Below are 24,489 nucleotides of genomic sequence, written 5' to 3'. Positions count from 1 at the left end.
CCCCTGACAAGACAGCAAGTAGCGGTCCCTGGTACTGAACTGCCATCCTCATGCTCAGGTGAAAAGCAGCCTAACAAGACTGCCAAGGCAAGCAGCAGGAGTAGTAGGAGAGCAGTGCACTGGATCTAGGGCTGCTCCGAAATGTTTGCTATTTACTCAGCTGCCAACAAAATAGTACATAAGCTTTTTATGAATGGTAAAAAAAACTTAAAATCAATTTTTAATTCAATAAGACATGTAGAAATCAAACAGAAGCTTCAGAATATGTCTCACAGACGTTTTGCACTTCAGTCTGGGAGTATTCTGTCAGCAAAGAATAGTGAGTATGGTTTTAATGTATGTTATATATATGTTTTATTGACTCATGAGATTACATATTTTAAATGTTCACAATGCTCGGTGTGATACTTTTGTAGGCTTCTTATAGAATTCTTCCATTTAGGCTTCAGTTTAAAGGAGATTGGGCTTGCTTAGTATTGCAAATCTGCTGAAACAGCAGCAGTCACAACCATTATCAAACAGTGAATTAAGATATACTAGTGGTACCTGGGCCCTAGGGCAAGGGACTCATACATTAGGTAATTGGTATTGGGCCCTGGACTATAATGACAAGAAGGGCTATGAGGGCCACGTCACACTGCCCAGGACTAGAGGGACACAGACAAAAAGGGCCAGGAGTAGCAGACCCAGGTAGATAGACATAGAGGACCAGTTCTAGGACACCAATCTAAAGAAGGGCCAGATACAGGAGGGCCATGACCAAAGAAATCAGATCAAGAAGGATCAAGGGACCAGAAACAAATGTAAATGTGGGATACTTGTAAAGCGCAATGTTACTCTACCCGAGTGTCCTGGCGCTGCAGACCGCTGGGGAACCCATCCTGGTTTTCCCTGTGAGATGGTCCCTTTTCTGGGTATCTCGAGGGTGAAACCAGGCATCCCCAGCATCTGTGGGGGGCCGTTGTAGTAATGCCCAGAGTTGCCAAGTGTGTTCCCTGGTTAGAGTAGGCACTGAGGCAAGAATTATTGAATCCATTGACCCTTGTCCAAGACCCTGCCGCGTCGGGAATTGAACCCTGGTCCCAGGCCGTTCTCTGCTTATAGGTCTGCCGCCTCTAACCATTGAGCCACACCACTCTACACAAAAGGATCAGGACTAGGATCAGGAAGACTAGAAACAATCAGGGATAACAGCACCTGGACACCCTAGATTAGAATGAACAGGAGAGTTATAAATTACTTCTCATCCTTTTCCCTTGGAAGCCCAACAACTCCATACTAGGTTATAAATTACAAACTTAATTTAAAAAAGAACCTTTTTAATAAATTATATTAACAATGCTAACATCTAAAATAATACTAAAACTAACATAGATTTAATTTCACAGAAACAATATTTTTCCAGCCATATTTAAGTAAACAATATTAAATAAAGCAATATTATTTAAAACTATAAAATATTCTGTGGAACAAATGTCTGCACCCACTGTATTTTTGGCATAATATTTTTATATTAAACTATTATAAATTCAAAATGTTGTCTAAATATTAGCTTCAACAGTTTTCTTGACAACATGTATCTTGTCAACAAGGTTGGTGTCCAGAATAAACACAAGTGCCCTGGTAATTAGTAGTACTTTGTTTTGAAGAGGTCATTGTGTATGTCAGGGAGCGATGTTTGGAGAACTTTTTGCTTACTGTTTTCTGCAATATCCGCAAACTGTCTTGGTGGATTTAAGCTGCAGGTAGGTGCTGGACATTCAGGTCTAATTTAGAGGTGGGCAGAAACTTGCATGGTTTGCTGTCGCATTTCCACTCAAAATGATAGCAAAATATTGCAAGATTGCATGGAATGCCAAGAGTAGCGCAACCCAGCATTTAGCTCTTTCATTCTAGCACAAAATGCACCTTGGCATCCAAAATGGACCCCAGGGTGCTTTTTGCACTGAGGATATTGCTAAATACAACAGATCATGAACAGCAGTGGCCAGCAGTTACTTACATTTTCTGAGTAGATTGTTTCTGCTCTCATGGGGTATAGTTTGTGCCAAATTACTTATAATTATGAGAATCTCCTGGGATATAATATGTGCCAAATTACGCATAAAAATGAGAATCAATGTAATAGCAGAATTGTCATTTATTTTGTGTCAAACAATAACACATCATTACACAAATTACTCTTATTAGTCCTGCATAATTAAAATGTTGCCCTGATAACAGCTGTGTTTTATGCACGCATCAGTGACCATCTCAGATGTGTTATAGATACCTCTGAAATGGGTGCCTACAACTACATTAGCCACAAGGTGTGGTTGGAGCATTTTGGGGGCAAAACAGTGCTGGTGAGGTTAATTCTTTACTAAACAGATGGCTGGGGCACATAAGGAAGGGATGGGCATGAACAACCAGGAGAAATAAATAATTGAGCTTACAAAGATGTTTAATGTAAAAGAATAAAACTCATCCAATCAAAACATGATGAGATTAAAATGCTCCTTTGATGTCACAGACACACAAACAGGCTAGAGGGGAGCCACTGAAATATAAAGGTAATGAGATAAGCAATAAAGCCAATGAATCATCAACAAGAAAATAAACTAGCCCATTCGAAGGACCCGAATATGAGTTGCACGGTTCTGGCTGGGCAAAAACCATGGACCCATGTTTCCAGTACCATGCAGTAACACCTTGCCAGTACCATGCAATTTCTTTAAGTTCAAGTAGAATTTTATTAGAATAAACAAAATTATTATTACAAAGAAAGAAATGAAATACATCATCATCAAAAAGGATAATAAACTAGGGTACCACAGTAATTATCATAAGATAAAGAATGCAGGGGGGGAAAGGAAAAAGGAAAATAAAAAGTAAATGAGGCTGGTAATGTAAAATATACACTATAAGAGGCTTTGTAACATGGGAAACAATGCGAATATATGCGGAAAATTAAACACTAGAGAAAAAGAAGGAACAAAAGGTAACTCAGGGGGGTTTCGAAACCTCTTGCTGAAATGGGGGTAAGTGAGAGGAACGTTTGGCACAAACATCCAGATAAAGGGTGATAGGAAGCCATAACGCATGTCTTTTCGGGGCCAGGGCAAGGGGATAAACAAATGCAGTATCCAGTCTGTGATTATAACATACATTGAACCACCAAGCTTTGAAAGTAATACCCTTTGAGTCTTTCCAATTAACAGTAATCTGTTGAAACGCAACAGCTAATAACAAATCGATAATATGAACATTTGTTTCAACTTCGGTCCAGGAAGAAGAAAGTGAGCCAAGGAAAATGTCAGTGAGAGAGAAGGGGATAGAAGTCTGGAAGATAGAATTGATTTGGTCCCATACCTTAGTCCAAAATGCGTGCGTGAGAGGACATAGGAAAAGCATATGAAAAAGCGTGGCATTGGGGGCGGAGCAAGACCAGCAGAGGTCCGGAACCGAAGGGAATCTTTTGTGAAGTAGAGATGGCGTGTAAAGGAGTCGATTGTAAAGGAAGAAAAGTGTTTGTGTGAGAGAGGCAGCTCTAGAGGATTTGCGAAGCTTAATCCATATTTTATCCCACAGGGAGGTGGACCAAGATACGGCGAGTTCAGATTCCCACTGCTCTTCCACTGTGGTTTTAGGCCGAGGTGATGGAGGGTTATGAAAGAAATGATAAATGGAAGACGCTGAAGAGTTGGAGCGCAGTTGGGAATGTAGAGAAGAAATTGGAGTACTAGAGATCGCGGGTGAAGAAGAATGAGAAAGGGAGTCATATACAGACATAACTGCAGTCTTGAGTAGGATGTACTTGTGGATAAAGGAGGAAGGGAGAGAGAAGATTCGGCTAAGAACAGGAAAAGGTGTGAAGACAGACCCAGTAAAGAGTTGGGAAACCCAGATTAAACCTCGCTGCCTCCAAGTTTTCCAGTAAAAATGTTTCAGATTGATAAGAATGCTATTATTATACCAAATAGTGGTGGTGAGAAGTTCAGAAATAGAGGAGGGAGGAACTGGAGCAGAAGCTAAAAGTAGTTTCGCAGTGTATTTGTGAATTGGAGTGGACAAGAATTGGGGTTTGCGGGAGAAGGAGAGATATTCAGCAAAGGAAAAGGGAGAAAGAGAAAGGCGTTCGAGTTCAGCCCAAAGGGGAAGAGGCTCGATAGGATCATTAAGCCAGATAGCAGCCTGTTCCAGGAGGAAAGCTTTATGATAAGCGGAAAATTTTGGGAAATTAACCCCGCCCTCCGATTTGGGGAGACGCAGTCGTGATAGAGACATGCGCGGTTTCTTTCCAGACCATAAAAAGGAGGATAAGGTGGTATTGATTTTAGCAAAAAATTTGGCAGGGATGGAAACAGGAATATTAGAAATGGTATAGAGGACAATTGGGGATAGCATCATCTTAATGGTGTCAAGGCGGCCCCACCAGGAAAGGTATAAGGGATGCCATCTGGAGTTGAGGTCAGATAACTTCTGAGTACATTTAGTAAGGCACAATGAGATAGTATCTGAGATAGAAGGAGTAATATGCAAACCGAGGTATTTATATGGGTCGGACTCCATTTGAAATTGGATGCTGCAAAATCAGGCTTGAAGGTGAATTTGGTGAGGGGTAGAATTTCACATTTATCGTTGTTCAGTTTATAACCAGAAAGATGGGAGTAAACGTTAACTTCGGCAAGGAAAGCTGGGATGGATACAGAAGGGTTCGAAATGAAGAGTAAAATGTCGTCTGCGTAGGCAGCTAACTTGATTTGCGAATGAGAAAGAGGGAAGCCATGAATTTTTGGGTTTTGACGTAACTTAGATAGAAAAGGTTCTAGAGCAAGGTTAAAGAGAAAGGGGGAAAGAGGGCAGCCTTGCCTAACACCTCTGCCAAGGCTAAAAAATGAGGAAATCAGGCCATTGGCACAGACCGCTGCTCTAGGGTTTGCATAAAGAAAGGAGATGAGGGAAATAAAATTAGGGCCAAACCCAAACCATTTTAATGCAGAGAAAAGGAAAGACCATTCTACCCTGTCGAATGCCTTCTCGGCATCTAGGGCGATTGCGGCTAGGGAATTACTAAATCGTGATGACTTAGACAGAACATTAAAGAGGAGTCTGGTGTTATCGGAAATAAAGCGACCCTTAACAAATCCTGATTGTTCAGGACCAAGGAGATCTGGGAGAAAAGGATCTAATCTGATGGCTAAAGATTTGGCATATAATTTGTAATCAATGTTGACAAGTGATATCTGTCTGTAATTCTTACAGTGTTGAGCGTCCTTCCCCTCCTTTGGTATAATGCAAATATAAGCATCTGAAAAAGTGCCCGAGGAAGCACCACTGGTTTTGAAGGAATCAAGAAGGTGAAGTAGTTTGGGTAACAAAAGAGTGGCAAAGTGTTGATAAAATTCGACAGTAAAACCATCTGGGCCGGGGGCTTTGTCTTTCTTAAGGGAGTGAAGTGCAGTATGTAATTCGCGAATGGTAAGGGGAGTTTCAAGGGAGGCTAGGTCAACAGGAAAGTTGGGAGGAGGTTGAATGCTTGTAAAGAAGGTGGAAATAGAGTGATCAGAGGGTTGAGTTCCAGAAGAGTAAAGTGTAGTATAGAAGCGAGAAAATTCCTCCAAGATATCAGCATCTTTATGTTGCAGGATTGAATTAACATCAAAAACAGACTCAATATTCAATTTGTTTTGTTTAACTTTCAAATAATTAGCAAGAACTTTCCCCGCCTTATTTTTCCCACCATAAAATTTCGAGCTGGATTTCAATAAGTACAACGATGCATCTTCAGTGGACTGTTTGTTATAACTTATTTTCGCATTTACAAGGGCTGTTAAGCTTTCCTGAGAGTGAGAGGTGTAAAAGGAATGTTCTAGGGCTTTGATCTGAGATAAAAGATCACTGGTACGTTTACGGGCAAGTTTACGCTTTGCGGCAACATGTCTAATGATAAAATCTCTGGCCGCAGCTTTGTAAGCGTCCCAAATGGTGTGAGTGGCTAAGGAGGGGGTGTCGTTAATGACAAAAAATTCAGTAGTGAACTCAATAAAGGAGGCAGTAAATTTGGGATCAAGAAGGAGGGTATTGTTGAAACGCCATCTCTTAGGACCGGTGGATTTGGGTAAAATGTCGATGTTAATTCGAACTGGGGCGTGGTCAGAAAATACGATGGGGCCAATCTCAGCCTGGGTGAGGGATTGGGACATATGGTGAGACAAAAAGATATAGTCAATACGTGATTGGGAATGGTGAACCGGGGAATAGAATGTAAATTCTTTACTGGTCGGATTACATATTCGCCAAGCATCAACTAGTTTATGTTGAGAGATGGCGTGTGTAAAAAGCTTATGGGATTTGTTAGGGACAAAAAAAGATCTGGAGTGCCTGTCCAAAAAGGGATCCAATGGCATGTTGCAATCGCCTGCTAAGTTGAAGTTTTCATCAATACATTCAGTAATACGAGAGGCAAACGCACTCCAAAAAATAGGATTCCCCCCTGTGGGGGCATAAACATTGAGCAGGGAAAAAGGGACACCTTTCGAGGAAAGTTTAACAAACAGCCATCTGCCTTCAGGGTCAAATTCGGAATGCAGTACAGAATGAGAAAAAGACTTTCGAATTAACAAAGCAACACCATTTCTTTTACCATCACCAGGAGCTGAAAAAACCTTTCCCACCCAACCTCTTTGGAGCTTAGCAGCCTCAGTATCAGATAAATGGGTTTCTTGCAGAAAGGCGACATCTACATTCAATTGAGCTAAATGGGAAAGTATCTTTTGCCTTTTAATGGGTGAATTTAAACCTTTAACGTTCCAAGAAACAATGCGTACTGACATCAAGAATAATTAAGAAGGGAAAGTGTAAATAGGGAATATAAGAAAGCCTCATAAATGTCGAGAAATGAGAAAAAAGAGGAAAAAGAAAAAGAGAAAATAGAAGAAGGAAGAGAAGAAGGTAGTGGAAGAGAGAAGAACTTAAAAGAGAATCGAGCAAGAGTAATACAGAAAAAGACCGAAGAGGAAAACAGAGTCAATGGAGAAAACTGATAAAATGAATAGGAAGAAAAGAAAAAGAGCCAGAGAGAGAGAACACCAAGAAAATCAGTGTCGAGAAACCTGATGAAGAAAAAGAACGATGTGGTAAGATGAATGAGTTGTGAGAAAGAGAGAAAAGCAAACCAAGAAGAAGAAAAGTCAATGAAGAGGAGAAGCACAAGAAGGTATATAGAAAATGCAGTGGGAAAATGACAAGAAGAGAGAAACATAAGCAACCAAGAGAATAAAAAAATAGAGCATGAAGAAGAAACATGAAGAGGGCAGGTTCAATTATACAAAACCAACAAACGATGATGAGGAGAATCAAAACTAGGAAGGAAGAACGGGTAGATACTTACAAGGGTGAAGGAATGGGGATACAAAATCTGGAAGGAGGACGAGAGGGATGAAAGCGAAGATGAGACGAGGGGGGGGTAAGACCAACCAACGGAGGGCAGGAAACGGGGCAACGAAACGTCCAACCAGGTAGACATGACGGGGCGCTAAATAGGGATCTGCAAAAGAAGGAAAAACAGCGTGGTTAGGTGAGAAAAGACATCACATAAAAAACAATGACAATAAAACAGATATATAAAAAATGCAATAGACAACAACGAGGGCCGGTTAGTCAAAAAGGACTAGTCAAAAACAGGGTTGAGGAGTAACAATCGGTACAACGAAGAACATGGATAAAAGGTTAACAGGGCATCAGGAGATCCAATGGCAACAATGTGAAAAGTCACGGAGGAAATGAGGATGAAGAGCCGGAACTGGAGAACTCCATGTTAACAGGACCACAAGAATTGAGGAAGCTTCGGAGTCGTACAGGATCTTCATAGGTTGTGGTCTTATTGTTGTGGGTAACTTTGAATAAACAAGGAAGAAATAGGCCATATCTTGCTCCAATAGATCGAAGATCCGCTCTCATGTCCAGGAAGGCTTTGCGTCGACTTGCACTGGCTTTGGCGTAGTCCTGGGCGAAGAAAAGGGTGGAATCAGACCAAGTTAGGCGTGGAGAAGCTTTAGCAGCCAAGAGGACCTTCAAAAGATCTGTGTATTCTAGAAAATACATTATGACTCCTCTAGGCTTTGCAGTTGAAGAAGTAGAAGAGGGGAGTCGGCCAAGCCTGTGAGCACGCTGAATATTTAGCGTAGTGCCTTCGGGTAGGTGCAGAAGCTTGGGAAAAAAGGACTTGAAGAAAGTGATAGGATCATTCCCCTCGCAACCTTCTTTCAGGCCGTAAAGACGAAGGTTATTACGTCTATTTCTATTTTCAAGGTCCTCCACCTGCTTCTGAAGAGAGGACAGCTGCGAATCCATGTGGGAAATTTTGATGACTGATTCCTGAAGGGATGAGACAGACTTTTCCACATTGGAGACCCTGGCATCCATCTGAGACCAATTGTCAGTTAGCGTTTGCAACTTGGCATTAGTCTCCTCCATGTAGGGACGCAATGCTCTAATCTCCTCAAGTAACAATGCCATGGAAATGTCTGAGGAGGATTTCGTGGGAGAAGGGGGGGGGTTTAACCTCTTTGGAGTGGTTTTAGAGGAATTCTGTGAAGGAACATCCATTGTGGATAGAGTGTCACTGGCGCTGGAAGGTGCAGAAGCTTCTAAATGAGCTAGCGCTGTGAATAGTTTGGAGTTTTTTATATAATTGCGCTTAGGGGTCCTGCTGGAAGTATGCGCCATTCAAGCGTGCGTGAAATGGATTGTAGAAGACGCACGGATAGATTCTAAATGAATAAAAAATAGGTAGTAGAAGCAAGCAGCGCCCAAAAAGTGCAGGAGATCTTATAAAAGGGCCAAAAAAGAGTCAATGAATGTTGTGACACAAGAAAAATGTCAAAGTAGCCAGAGAAGAAAGGCAGCTCCTATTTTAGAGCGCAAAGAAATTGCGAAGAGGAAAAGCGCAGCACAAAATGGCGGCTCGTTCTGAGGAGAATGAGATAAACGAAATATTTGCCAATCATGGAGCCAAAAAGCAAAGAAAAGTCACCTGAGTAAATCCAAAAGATGTCCCCATAATAGTAGAGTGGGTGAGGACAGAGCAGGAAGCTTCATGGCGCTGGAATGCAGACGTGAAGAAAGTCCACGCAGGTAAAAAGCGCCGTTTCGGAAAACAAAATGGCGGCCGCGGCCGCTGCAGAGCCGCGACCGGAACGAAGGCTGAAAAGTACAGGTGTGGGGGCTTTAAGCCACGACGGGAGTCCTCACATCGGAAGCCTGGCGCTGTCGCATGTCTTGCGCTGTTTCTTCGGTGCAAATTGGTGGGCGCAAACCGCCAGTCAACTCTGGTACGGACGGAGCTCTACCGCCGCACCGCCATCCGGATCGGGCGCTTAGCCACGCCCCCCTACCATGCAATTTCTAATTAATTTTGTTCGGGTAATGATTAAGGGCCAGATGTAGGTAATTCATATTTACCGACTCTTAAATACCGAATTTTACCGATTCGGTATTTAAGAGTCGGTAAATATGAAGGGGGGAGATGTAGGTATTACAGATTCTGTAAATACCGAATCTTTAAGATTCGGTATTTACCGAATCTGTAAATACCGAATCGGTATTGCCCATTGATTCCTATGGGCCTTAAAGCCCATAGGAATCAATGGGCAATACCGATTCTGTAATTACAGAATCGGTAAATACCGAATTTTGCAAGGGTGCAGGGGGTGTCACTTTGACACCCTCTGGCACCCCAAAAATAGGCATGTGCGCCATGTGGCACACAGAAATGCCCTAAGGGCATGTCTGTCTGTCACATGGCTAGGTGTGCATGCACACATGTGCATGCACACCTGAATTCGGTATTTTAACACCCAATTGGATTGGGTGGTAAAATACCGAATCTGAAAGGCCTGCGGCACTCAAAGATGTGCTACCTACATGTGCTTTTACAGAATCGGTATTTTTACCGAGTCTGTATTTACCGACTCGGTAATTTTACCGAATCTGTAAATACAGATTCGGTAAAATACCGATTCTGTAAAGCATGCTCCCACATTAGAAAACCCTAATACCGGTCGGAAACGGCCGAAATTGGCCGTTTCCGACCGGTATTAGGGCTCCTACATCGGGCACTTAGTGAATAGAATTTAACACTTATGTACCGCAGTCTGTGAGCAGGTGGTTAATATGTGCGTCGACCATTTTGTGTGGTGAGTTGATTGTGGTTTAACGGGAATATATGCCTGGCAAAATAATATATTATATGCCTTTGCTGGTGATCAGGTGGCTACTGATGAACCCAACCAAAGCTTTGTCCAGCTAGTAGAATTATGAGCGACCCTTGACCTGCTGGTAGGCCGCTCCCCCACCACAGAGCTCCGCCTTTGTGCCCTGATGCTGCTGAAAATTGAGTCCCTCCTCCACTCGCAGGCTACCACCTGCGCCTCATCCTGGTGGCCCGTGGAAGGCCCTAGGTTTGTATCTTGTGCCTGCTTTTGCCTCTGTCTCCCCCTCGCTGCCAATGTTTTGGCCACTGTTTTTCCTTCTGCTCGATTTGATGTCTTATGCCCATTTTGCCTTCTGTCTGCCCCTCACTGCCATTGTTTTGCCCATTTTTCTTCTATTTGATTTTGCATCTTGTGCCCTTTTTTCCTCTGTCTCTCCCCACTGCCACTGTTTTGCCCGTTTTTCTTCTGTTAATTTTTTGTATCTTGTGCCCATTTTTCTCCTCTGTCTCCCCCTCACTGCCATTGTTTTGCCCGTTTTACTTCTGTTAGATTTTTGTATCTTAAGCCCATTTTTCTCCTGTCTCCCCTAGCTAACATTTGCTGCTCCTGCCTTCCGCCTCCCAGCTGCTCCTCCCTCCCACATCCCCATATATGGTGGCCGCTGGCGCGCCGAAGGTGCGCCTAAGGCAAGCCCGTCAGCGCCCGTCCGCGCCTGGGCCGCACCCAGCGCCAGAACTCCGTGTCCCCACACCTGCCACAACGACCACCACCACTATGACTCTAGCACACTCCACGCTCCCAACCCCGGAAGGACCCACACCTGCTTCAAGGCCACCCCGAAACGCACACAAAGCCCCTTTACCTGCCAGAACTGCAGCTTCAACACCATCAGAGCCACTGAACAACCCGCCAAGAAAGACCTCAACCACCTCAGATGCATCCTACTGAACACCCACTCCGCACACAAACACGCCGTCGAGCTCTGGGACCTGCTCGACACAACATCCCCGTACGTCACCTTCCTCACAGAGACATGGATGAATGACTTCTCTGCACCCAACAAAGCCATAGCCATCCCTGCCGGCTACAAGATCACCCGCAGAGACCACACCAACGGAGTCCGAGGAGGAATCGCCATCATCCACAAGAACAGCATCAGGGTTTTGACCGGCACTGATGACACTCTCAGCTCCGCCGAACACCTGCATTTCCAGATCCACAGAGACCCCAACACCACCCTCAGAGGCACCCTCGTCTACAGACCCCCGGACCCTGACCCCAGTTCAGGGACTCCATAGCTGACTTCATCATCACGCACGACCTGACCTCCACTGACTACATCCTTTTCGGAGTCCTGAACTTTCACCTAGAGAACAACAACAGCAACTCGACAACCCTGATTGACAACCTCGCCAACCTCAGACTGAGACAACTCATCACAATGCCCACCCACTCCGCAGGCCACACGCTTGACCCCATCTTCTCCGCAAGCCCCCACGTCTCCTTCAGACACACCACCGAACTCCTTTGGACCGACACCGCATCATCCACTTCTCCTTCCAGAAACACACCATACACCACCGTACCCAACAGATCACCCGCCGTTGCTGGAGAAAAATCACCGAAGACCAACTTCAGGGAAACCTCGCTCTCAGCCCACCCACCGAACCCTCCAACACCAACGACGCTGGGCACAACCTCAGATGCTGGATCGACGACTGTGCCAATACCCTCACCCCGCTGAAGAAACCCCCCACAGAGATACCAGCAAGAGGGCCAGCTGGTTCACCCCAGAACTCCTAGCCTCCAAGCGAGCCTGCGGAAAGCTAGAGAGGAAATGGCACAGCGAACAGACCCCGGACAGCCACGCAGCCCACAAGAACGCCTCCCGCAACCACTGTCACCTCATCAGGATGGCCAAGAGGACCTCCTTCGAGGACCATCTTGAGAACAACGCCCACAATAGCAAGGAGCTCTTTAACATCATGAAGGAACTCTCCAACTCCAGCTCCAACACCAACGACATCCCGCTGTCGCAAGCCCTGTGCGACTCCCTCGCCACTTTCTTCCACCGCAAGATACCAGACATCCACGACAGCTTCGACACCAAGACAGCCCCAACAGACAGCAACAACATCAATCTCTCCGCACACCATCGATCAAGACCCCCTGGTAGCCTGGACCAGTGTGAGCATCGATGACACCATCAAGACCATGGTCACAATCCACTCCGGCTCCCCATCAGACCCATTTCCGCACCACATATTCAACAAAGCCAGCAGCTCCTTCGTACCCCACCTGTGCAACGTCATCAATCTGTCCCTTGAGACCGCAACCTTCTCAGAAAGCTGGAAACACACCGAAATCAACGCCCTACTCAAAAAACCCAAGGCTGACCCTAAAGACCTCAGGAACTTCAGACTCATCTCTCTGCTCCCGTTCCCAGCCAAGGTCATCGAGAAGATTGTCAACAGACAGCTAACCCGATACCTTGAAGAAAACAGAATCCTGGACCCTTCCCAGTCAGGATTCCGCAGCAACCACAGCACCGAGACTGCTGGACAACGGTGAGACCGCAGCCCTCATCCTCCTGGACCTCTCCACCGCCTTCGACACCGTCTGCCACCGCATACTACGCAAACGCCTCCACGCCATAGGGATCCGAGACAGAGCCCTGGAAGGGACCACCTCCTTCCTCTCCGGCAGAACCCAGAGTGTCCACCTCCCCCCATTCCGATCCAAAGTGTCTGAGATAATCTGCGGCGTACCCCAGGGCTCCTCCCTTAGCCCGACACTGTTCAACATTTACATGGCCCGCTTGCACACGTCACCCAACCTCAAAATAATCTCCTACGCCGACGACACTCAACTGATCCTTTCCCTCACCAAGGACCCCATCACCGCCAAAGCCAACCTCCACTAAGGAATGAAGGCTGTCGCCGACTGGAAGAAGAACAGCCGACTGAAGCTGAACACGGACAAAACAGAAGTCCTCATCTTCGGCTCCAACCCCTCAGCCTGGGGCGACTCCTGGTGGCCGACGGCACTGGGGGCAGCCCTGACACACACCGACCAAGCACACAACCTAGGAATCATCCTCGACCCAACGCTCTTTATGACCAAACAAGTCAATGCCATCTCCTCCTCCTGTTTCATTATCCTCCGCATGCTATGCAAAATCTACAGGTGGATCCCAACAGAAACAAGAAGAACAGTCACCCAGGCCCTAGTTAGTAGCAGACTCGACAACGGGAATGCCCTCTATGCAGGACCCCGGACCAAGCTCATCAAACGACTGCAACGCATCCAAAACGCCTCGGCACCACTGATCCTCCACGTACCACGCCACAGCCACATGACCCGCCACCTGAGAAACCTGCACTGGGTACCCGTCAACAAGAGGATATCCTTCAAGCTCCTCGTCCACACATACAAGGCACTCCACAAGACCGGCCCAGCCTACCTCAACAAACGATTTTCCTTCTACACCCCAACTGCCAGCTCCGCTCCGCCAACCTCGCACTCGCCACCATCCCGCGCTTCCGAAGGAAAACAACTGGCGGGAGGTCCTTCTCCCACCTCGCCGCCAAGACCTGGAACACCCTACCCCTGAATCTATGACAGACCCAAGACCTGCTGACCTTCAGGAGGCTACTCAAGACCTGGCTCTTCGATCAGTAGCGCCCCTCCCCAGTGCCTTGAGACCCTCACGGGTATGTAGTGTCCTCTACAAATGGTGTTGATTGATTGATTGATGCCCGTTATTACGCTACCCAGAATATCGGGTTGTGGGTATACACGGACAGTGATGATTTTAATTGAAACCCAAATTTATATTCTGTACAATAGGTATGTTGCCAATTGATATCTAAAGCTGTCTGAACATGAAAAACTGGCACATGTGTTTGATATGAGGATGATGAGGAAAATAAATAATGTTTCTGGATATTTAAGTAATATGCAATTGGAGTAATAGTAGTAAAAAAATATATTGTTGGTTGTGCCTGTTGGTGGATGTACCAACAATTTTTTCACAGGATTATTTTAAGTGCTTTGCTTCTTCTCATTCTCCATACACATGTGGGATGTAGGCCTTTAGGAACTATCAATATTCAATAACTATAACACCGTAACAAGTATACTGTTACAACATGTATGACAAAATGAACTGTGTCAACATCGTATTGTCTTCTAAGATTGGGAGTATATTGTTCATATATATTTATTTTAAAATAGTAAATGTAACTTTATTTTGCTTATTAAATGAAGAAATAATAAATATGACTACATAGAGAACTTAAAACAGAGAGAACTGAAAGCATAAATAACCAGTACTGTAGTGATATCAGGTGGGATTTCTTATTAAACTGCTTAATGACTTATGAGCCTAAAAAATTAGCTTATGACAGTTCTCACCTGAGACAGCAATGCTAAGAGACATATGGTGAAAGCATGTCGCATATGGCTTACGGGCATTCTTAAGTGGAGAATCTTGAGTATCTTTTTCAATCTATAGATGAATTGTTATCTGCAAGTGTACTTGCATTGCGACATTGACTATCATAATTAGTGAGATTCATTATTCTACAGGTTTGCACAGACTATGGTTTCAATGTGTGTACATTGGAAAATAGTGTATGGAAGCTGATGTACTTGCTATATGTCTTCTTCTCTTAGATAAATATTATCATCCAAAGACATGCAGTCCAGAAACGAAAGCGCTGTGACCAAGTTCTACTTCGTCGGATTCACCAATGACCCAAAGCTAGAAGTTCCATTCTTTTTACTGTTTTTCTCAGTCTACATCTTTACTCTGCTGGGCAACTGCAGCATTATTCTCATTGTCTGGCTCAGCCCCCAGCTCCACACACCCATGTACTTTTTCCTCACCCAACTTGCTTTTCTGGATTTATCTTTTTCCTCTGTTATCTCTCCCAAGATGCTGGCTGATCTTCTTACTGAGAAAAGGATAATCACATTTTCTGGCTGCATTGCTCAAATATTTTTCTTTAGTGGCTTTGCCAGCACAGAATTCTTCCTGTTGGCAGCAATGGCATTTGACCGCTATGCAGCTATATGCAATCCATTGACATATGCAGTCATCATGAACAATAGTATGATTCTGTGGTTGGTTGTAGGATCATACCTAGGTGGCTTTATAAACTCTCTGATACATGCCAGTGGTCTTTATCGGTTATCGTTTTGTGGTCCTGATGTCATGAACCACTTTGTTTGTGATTATCCAGTGCTCTTGAAGCTGTCCTGCACTGACATCATGACAAATGAATTGATCCTTTCTGTATTTGCTTCCTTTATAGTTGTAGGCTCTCTCTTTGTTATATTTTTTTCCTACGTATACATTATTACAGCCATCCTGAAGATGGGTAACACAGCAGGGAGAAGCCGGGCTGCTTCCACCTGCATCTCCCATTTGACCTGTGTTTTTCTTTTCCATGGCAGTGTTTTCCTGAATGAGATACTCCCGAAAGCAAGCTCTTCTGAGGGGCAGTACAAACTGGTTACTGTGATTCTCACCATCCTGATACCTGCTTTGAACCCTCTGATATACAGCCTGAGAAACAATGAAGTAAAAGAAGCTGCAAGGAAGATATTGACCTGGAGATGTAAAACCCAGTGATGGAAAGTACTGCAACGGCCAAGACCTAACAGAGAATGAAACCCTATTTAAATATACATTCCGGCATTTTTTACATATCAAGACAAGCTTTAAATGTTTTTTGTCCATGTTTGCCAAAGTCATCATATTGGTACTAGGTACTAGGATATATAGGACCTGAAATCTGAATCCAGGTGCACACTACTACACTTGTATTACAGGACGCCGTTCCGAGAGTGGAGAATGAATTTGCAAGCCTGGAAATGCCAGGTCAAAATATGCCTGTGCTCCTGGATACTAATTACTAATTCACTGACATTTTACCCCTGCATTTAAGCCCTGCTGTGAATAGGGACTTAAGCGCCAAATTTTGAGTTTTGCAGTCCGGCGAATGCCAAACTCACAGTGGTGCATCGGTCCAACTGCAGAATGTGGTCAGACATCCATGGCATTGCCACAAATGCTAGATCAGAAATCCCTGGTGATTGTGTGCTGGTTTGAAGGTCGCAGTATGCGTTGTGCCCTGCGGCACCACCAAGCATATTACAGATTTCCTTGCCACCACTGGTCTCATGGAGGTTCTTACCGCCATTAAACTGCTGGCAGTGAGGATAAAAAGGGGGCCTACAGGGCCGTCTCTTGGCCCAGTGCAAGGAATGAAAGTGGGGGGCACATTTAGTGCTCCCCTGTGTCCATACATTCCACTTCCTGCATTGCATGGACTGCCGAGTCTAACCCTTGCAGTAGCTGCCTTTGGTGCTCCCATGATGGTGCCCATTTTCACAGACACAGTTGTGGGACCACCAAAGAAATGCCCACCAGAAATGATAACATGCAAAATCTCGATGTCGGTGCTCACACAGCTTTGGTGGTGTGGGAGTGGTGGCAGCATGGCAGCACTCTCACGCCATCAAAGTCATAATCAAGCCCTTAGTGTCAACTGGGTGGTGCTGGTCAATAGAAGCAGAGGGCAATGGGCAGAAAGTTTCCAATGGCATTGTAGGCTAATGCTTTAATGACAGTGTTTTCTGCTTCCCCTGTTATGCTGGAGAGGGGGCAGAGGACCAAACAGTGCTTCCGCTTGCATCTACTGCCCCTCTTCAACCACTGTTTTTCAGATGCAAATCCACACCAGGTAAACTTGCTTCATGTGTTTTTGATGGAGTAATATTATATATTTCTAATATAATATTTATATGGCGTGCAGTGAGTTAACTAATTCAGATGGCCTCTTTGCATTTTCATGCTGATGTGCATTAGAGAGTCTCCCAGAATTTGAATGTTGTTTAAGGTTCTGATATCTAAAACAGGACTCAAGATATTAGTGAGCCACACTTTTAGCTGTTTTGAGCTGTGTTGCAAAATAATTGTCGGAACACACAAGAATGTAAGCTTAATATACAAAATTCACTTCTATATTTTTATGAGGCTGAATCTGATTGCTTTATAATGTTCTGCAGAAAACATGTATAATTTTCCTCAGACAGGCACCAATGATATCTTAACAGATCTTTGAAAGATTGGTGATGTGCAGTGATGGAAACCCAATTTCTGGTAAAGCTCTGCTTGTCTGCCTGACAAATGCCCAGATTTTCTTGTGAGACCTGACTATGACATGCAGGGAGATTTATCTACTAAGACCTCTTTGGGTTCAGGCAACATCTGGCTCCCTGATATTTAAGTTGTGTAGCACATTTATAAACGACTTCGAAAGACCAGAGTACAACAAATTGCAGTTCTCCAACTTCCTCATAACAAGTTTAATATATATTTTATGAGAACCGTGCAAGATATGTTGTAGCATGAAAAGTGCATAATAATACACTTAACCATGGTTCTGAGGAGTTCATGATGGAGCTGAGTTGCTAATTAGGCAAGACTTGTGGGTTTCAGAGATGTGGTGGGCATGATCACTAATTCCTGGCAGTCAAAGAGATGAGTGAAAACAGCTTGAGCTCCTAGAATTATGGTTTTAAATGTTTTTCCTAGAGACAGAAGACTGTACCTTCATTCACTGTTGAAGCAGACAGGAAACAAGCATCCTGGGACCGGTTTCTGGCTAATCAGCCGTCATCAGCCAGGCTAGCTTGAATACCCAGACGTGGGTCCCTTGCTCACTTTGCCACTGTTTTCAAGATAGCCTGGCTGATGAGGGTTATGAACCTGAAAACTGTCCAAGAATTCTTGTTTCCGGTCCAGGGAAGACATGGCTTGGCAGTTCGGGCTGGACTGTTCCCATGAGGCACGGGGTCAGACTGATTTGCATATGACCATGTCTGATCTGGGGTGGTGGAGTGAGCTAAAGAATGATGATGCAATAAAACCCAGATCAGTCGATTGGGGGTGAGTGTTTGATTTGCTCAAACACTCCGTCCATCATCCCCCTTTGGTATCGCTTTGTTCGCCCTAAGTTGACAGGGTATCCCCAGACGTGGGTCCCTTGCTCACTTTGCCACTGGATTCAAGATAGCCTGGCTGGTGAGGGTTATGAACCCGAAACCGGTCTCAGGTTGTTTGTTTACGGTCCAGGGAAGACATGGCTTGGAAGTTCGGGCTGGACTGTTCCTATGAGGCACACGATCATACTGATTTGCATACGGCCATGTCTGAACTGGGGTGGTGGAGTGAGCTAAAGAATGATGATGGAATAAAACCCAGATCAGTTGACTGGGGGTAAGTGTTTGATTTGCTCAAACACTCCGTCCATCATCTCCTTTGATATCGCTTTGCATTGGAACATGGCAGACAATAGTTTGCCAGCGATAGAGTAAAGTACAGGAATACACCATATTTGATAGATACGGTGCATTCCTGTCCTTTTCTTTTGTGGTATGCCAGCGCAGCAAAATGGCTTGTGGCACTTCCCTATGCCGAAAGCTGGTAAATGAGGCCCATCGAGTTTATGAATACAGTGTAGTATATGTTGGAAGTGTTTCTGTTGTGCTTGTACAGCCGTGACTGCCACATTACTAAGTTTTAATGTTTTTATCAGTTGAGCCTGTGAGGTGAGACTGGAGGTTGTATGATGATTGCTTAATAAACACAGCATTTAATCATCTGTATTATTCATCCTTCATTGTAACACCCTCATTGTGAGTGGCATGGAATATTGGCTGCCTTTTGCCAACCCCTAGAGGTATCTATAACAGTGGTGCCAGTAACTCCAGGGGACCGATTACGACGCCTTAGTAACCAGCTCTGAACCTCTGTCCAAGCTTTTCCTACAGCATCATAATCAGCTGTTCGTATTAATTTCTGACCGACCCATTTGGAGGTAGTCGGTCAGAAAAGAATCCAAACTGGGCTTCCGAATGACTTCCGACGGATTTGGGGAGCCCGTCTGCCATTCGGAAAGCGCCCAATAATCCGAAGGGTGGCTCTTTCCGCCTGAGGGATTACAATGTCAGATTCTAACATCCTTTCCGTGCCGGCCTTTCGGACACAGAAAGACAGTTGCAAGTGGACCCCATGGCTACAAGGCCTCCAGTTTTAGGCCGAGGGGGCACCTATAGTATAGTTCCTTCCTGTTGATCCTTGCACCTGTGGAAGGCACCTAGAGGGATTCTGGTCAGAATGCATGCTGCCATTGTAAAGAATGGGAGTTTGACCAAACATTCTAATTGCTGGGTTGGGATGGCCAACAGGAGGTCAGTCGGTCCCAGTAACAGATGGGGCCCCTCATAATGAGGCCCACTTAACATGAAGTATAGGAAGAGTGCAGTTATGCCTGCTTCCATTAACTATATTATAAAAACTGTTGTTCATTCAGAGAGTAGAAACAACTGTATATCATTACCCATAGTCTATGAGTTTGTGAGTTTGCCAAGGAATGGCTGAGGAGCAACTCAGTGGAATGACAATTATGTAACAATCCAATATACGTACAGAAGTCATAGTATGTGCTCTAGGAGGTGTGACCCAGAAAAGCAGAGGAGAAGCTCACAGGAATAGCCATTATGCAACACGTCACTGAATATACTCTGGGAGCTACCCAGAAGCAACAGAGTATCAGCAATGGCAATGTACATCTTCCAGTCAATAGGATTATAGGCACCGGAGGTTCATCAATGAATGACATTGCTTTAGAATGTGCATCGCATATTTAGCCTTTGTATGTGTTAATCGAGGGGGAATCAAATCAGGAGACAATAAGAAGGAACCAAAGGAATATGAAGTATTTAACCTCTGTAAGAATAAGCTGTGAGTTTCTACCTCGGAATAGCAGAGGAACAATCCATTGACAGTTGAAGTCTATAACCCATTGTAGTTTGTAGTTTTGTGCTCTAAGGGGACCACCAATGAATGGCATAGGAGCAAACCATGAAAGGTGTACAACAAGCCACTAAACATGCTGTAGCGTTAACGCAAGAACATTTTAGAAGCATGCTTTTAGAACTGGCTTTGTACAGAGAGCCATAGTATGATCTTCGTAGCGGGTGGGAGGATCCATACAGGAGCAGCAAATGAGCCTCACATAGTAATGGATACTGGTCCCTGCACACTGACCAATCGTATGTGCTCCTGGGATCCACCCCAGAGTTTCAGAAGAGCATATCATAGGATTAGCTGATGCAGCGCAACCACACTTCGTATATGAACTGATGTCTACGAAGGATCAGCAGATGACTAACCTATGTGACTACCTATGTGACTGGGTATTACTAGACCTAAGTGAGAGTGGATTTTTGACTAAATCTGCGGAAATATTTGTTTAGAAAAAGAAGATGAATAAGATAAATGAAGGGCATCAACTGTGGTTTATAGTTTAGGGCGTATGGGAGAGTGGGCTCCATATACTAAAGAGTTTAGCATTCGTAAATGCTAAATACTTTTTAAAAGGTTTAAAGTACATTTAACGATATGGATAGGGTTCGCTAAGTATTTAAATGATTTTAGAAAACCATTAAAAATTGGTATTTTGAAGAGGCATGTTAAAGACATTCCTTTAAAATGTGGATTAATTATGGTATATAATAACTTTTTGCTACTGAATTGTAGTTGCAAAACATTAATATTTTACTACCACCTCAAATAAAGTGTTAACCCAGCCTTTGTAAATGTTAATGAAAATATTTTTGGGGATTATGCACTTGCTGAAGGTACCTTTGTTTATTAATGAATCATGAGGCATATTTATGAGAGCCTTACATCATGTTTGCACCAAGAAAGTAATACGCACATGACGCAAAGATCTGAGTCAGATTTATGAAGCCACACGCCTCCTTGCTTGGCTTAGAGAGGCACTGCTGTGCAAATTGCTGTGTTGTCTTATTCTACTCAAGGGTGGCACTCCATGGGCATTACAGGTGTTTCCAACTTCCCACACAACTCTCACGGTTTCTGACATATTTCCAGGTTTACAAGGACGTGTAAAACTCGGTATGTATCTAAATCTTACGACTCTCAGGGTGAGGAATTATAAGGAGACATGTCTCCATGTTTATCTTTCTTTGTATGTGTGCTTCACTCATAGAGAGAAAAAAATGCCTCTCAGGATTATTTTTGTGCAAGAAGGAATACCTTCCTGCACAAAAGCAATACTACTGACAACACAGGTACCCTTACACCATGTTGCAAGGCTACCTGCATTAGCGCTAGACTGAGAAAATGACATCAGCGCAGAGGGATAGGACAGGAATGCACAGTATTGGATAAATACAGTGCATTCCTGCCCTTTCACTGTGACATGGGACAGGCAGCATGGTGGCTTTCTGTGCTGCACTATGCCAACTTCCAAGTCCATGTTTGTAAAACAAAACATTTTTCTTTTTAATTACATTCTGTTTCTAATTGGGAAAATAGGCTGTATTACAAAAAACATATTGCTTTATTAAGAATCAATTGCAAACCTTGTGATCTGCTGATGCCAGCATGCTAGCATGCCTGTCATAGTTGCCAATTGTAGTTGGTAACAATTTCGGAGCTACCTCTTTGATATTTAAGAGGTAGGCTAAAATTGCGACCAACCACAATTCTGACTTTTTAAGGCATAGATTGTATCACAAATATAAATGCATTCAGTGACAGTTAGTGTGCAAATTAAAACAACTTTTACCGAACGCAGTTTTAGTACACGAGGCCAGCAGTCTTTTCACCTAGACCCTTTCATGTCTTAACAGGCACAAATATGAAAGACAACCTTTACTTTCTGCTCTCTACCCCTGCGGAGGAAGTCAATATTATTGCTCATTGGAAGTGGTGACTGGGTTGTTTTTGTAGAAAGGCAGTTGAAATATAGAGAGAAAAGAAACAATGCTCACCATATTGGTAGATGACACCAATCTCTCTAAGGGCCTGATGTACAAAGTGCTTTGATTGTCACTCGCTCTGGGGGATATTCTCAAGAACGTTCGATAATAATTGCCAAAATAAGCTAACGCAAATTTTCATATCTCTGTCTATCGCGGCAAAATAACTCTGTGATAACATCGTATTCACAACACAGCGGTAACATGCGATAGTTTGCTGATAACCCATCAAATGTCTGCAATAAAAATCATTGGGACATCGATAAAAATCTAAACCCGATCGTGAAAAAAAGTTATGATGGGCCCAACTGCAATAGAAAATTTAGAGATAAGCAGCGCCATGCCTGCAAGTCCCACAGGTCAGGCGGAAAAAATCACTATAAAGGTGGCAACAAAAAACACAAACAACTTTGAAGCACCATGGAGGTAGCCGGAGCAAGCACAGAGGACAACCAGAACCCCACAAGCCCCATGGAGGACCAGCCTGGGACCATCATTAGGGAGATGGTGGCAAGAGTTGAGGGACCGTACACTGCATAACGTTACCTGAGCCAACAACAACAGGGTGAGTAACGACCAGGGTGGAAGTCCGGGGGGGTGGCATGATCAGTAGCTCCATGACATGTGTTGGTCTTCAGATGCGGCTCTGGGCTGGGCTCCCTTTCATACTGCAGGTTGTCGTCCTGCTTAACACCAGTAAAAGGCAGGTGTTAAATCACTGCTGCTAATGCGCATTATCGCCTGTTTTTGGATTGTATCGCAGATCAGACTGGTCATTGAGAATGTCGCTAAGTGGTGTTTTTGTGTGTTTTTTCACCGGAACGCCTACACTGCATATCACTGGAATTAGTTGTTGCTCTCATCCGTGGCAATGTTTTTTGCCGCAGCTATTGCTGGAAAACTGGCGATGTCGGCAATTTGCACATGCTTGATAATAGGGCGATAAATCTATCACCACTTTTGCGGTGCTAAAGTGCCGATAAATCAGTGATAAGTCTTTGAGAATATGCCCCTCTTTGTTTTGGTACATCTGTTTGCAACCCCTTAAATGTACTAAACTCATGTAACTTTTTGAAAAATAATCATTATTGGATGGGGGAGTTTTGAGGGTTTTTCTTCCAAACACTGGTTCCTTAAGGTATGCATTTGTGTTTTGCAACTGAAATCCAGCTGCAAATCATGAATATTTTACCACCAATTCAAAGCAGGTGGTAAATCATTTGCATTCTGGAAGTGGTCCCAAAGGGCCTTGTCCAAAAGCTGTAATGAGATGCTGCCAAGTTTTCTGTGACCTCATCTGTTTATGAGTGACCAAGAGCTCCCTTACTTTATCTAGTTCTAACCTCTTTTCATTCCAAGAAACTTGTCCGACCCGCATCTTGAGCTGATTTGTTTTATGTGGGGCCCGTACAGTAATAAACAACACCTGCCAAGATATTTCTGCCTCTACCTGCAAATATATTCCTGTAATGTCAATTTAAGTAATGTCAAGAGGAAGAATTTCACAGAGGATCATTATGTGACAATATTGCAGGCATGGATTGTGATCAGAGTAAAGAAATATACCTTAATGGAAATCCAAAAGGACATGGTCCTGTATACAATATCAGCTAACTTGCAATGGTTAAAAGAGATATATTGCATGGTGAATCACTTTAATTTCAACCAGTGTTTATTCCTTTATAGGAGATGTGTCTTCTGGAGGAGGCCTATCTTGTTATCCTTCATGAAGCATTGCGAAAAAGGTGTGACCTTTTGCTGGGGGCGGATTTCCCAAGCATTTCAACATAATATTTTGAGCATTGGCTGTTGTGGTTATCAATCTGTGGCGTTATGGCCCTCAGTCCTCTGTGGTGCGAGAGGTGGTGTTTGGATAGAATATCGGAAAAAAATATTGCAATACAAAAATATTGTGTCAAGACTATCAGAACATCAAAAATATTATCAACAGGAATATCAAAGGGAAAAATATTGCTTGTAGCGTTGTTTTAAATACTGTTATAAAACATATCATTGATGAAAATATTGTTGAATGTAATATCGCTTGTATGAGTTAATTAATATGTAATGTATTGTAGTGTGTTTGTACATATTTTTCAGTATGTTTTTAAGGACTTGTTGAAGTTAGTTTTTATAGTTGTAATAATGTATCAAATTATTCATTGTTCTAGTAGAAGGATATTTGTTTTTTAGTGGATCAGCTTTAGGAGATTTTTGAAGAATGTACACTTATATTCAAATATATGAAGAAAATGTATTTTATTATAATAATATATTAATATATTGTAATGTGATGATACTTAAGATATATGTTAATAGTAACTTATATATTTAATAAACACATATTAATAATAGTAACATCATTGTTACAACTGTTTGTAAATATTAATATTTAGAAATGATTTTATGTTAAACAATAATTAATTTA

General features: G+C 43.5%; 1 protein-coding gene and 1 long non-coding RNA gene across 2 annotated transcripts in view; one reads left to right on the top strand and one right to left on the bottom strand.

Annotated features, from left to right (window-relative positions):
• The window catches only part of LOC144768635 (uncharacterized), a 104,616-nt gene that overhangs the window by 67,892 nt on the left and 12,235 nt on the right, over positions 1-24,489 (bottom strand). Inside the window, exon 2 of the long non-coding RNA XR_013598590.1 lies at positions 7,373-7,528. This is a non-coding gene — a long non-coding RNA (uncharacterized LOC144768635). The remainder of the gene's footprint in view (positions 1-7,372; positions 7,529-24,489) is intronic.
• LOC144810322 (olfactory receptor 5J3-like) lies at positions 14,896-15,834 on the top strand. Its single transcript, XM_078673815.1, has one exon. The coding sequence runs from the start codon at positions 14,896-14,898 to the stop codon at positions 15,832-15,834; it is 939 nt and encodes a 312-aa protein (XP_078529941.1).

The sequence above is a fragment of the Lissotriton helveticus genome, chromosome 1_1, assembly GCF_964261635.1.
Source record: "Lissotriton helveticus chromosome 1_1, aLisHel1.1, whole genome shotgun sequence".
Lineage (NCBI taxonomy): Eukaryota > Metazoa > Chordata > Amphibia > Caudata > Salamandridae > Lissotriton > Lissotriton helveticus.
Note: the sequence above shows the minus strand (reverse complement) of the source record. Positions and strands in the feature narration are given on the sequence as shown.

Bases quoted from the DNA above. Each gene is read 5' to 3' on its own strand.
- LOC144810322 (XM_078673815.1), top strand. From the start codon at position 14,896: ATGCAGTCCAGAAACGAAAGCGCTGTGACCAAGTTCTACTTCGTCGGA.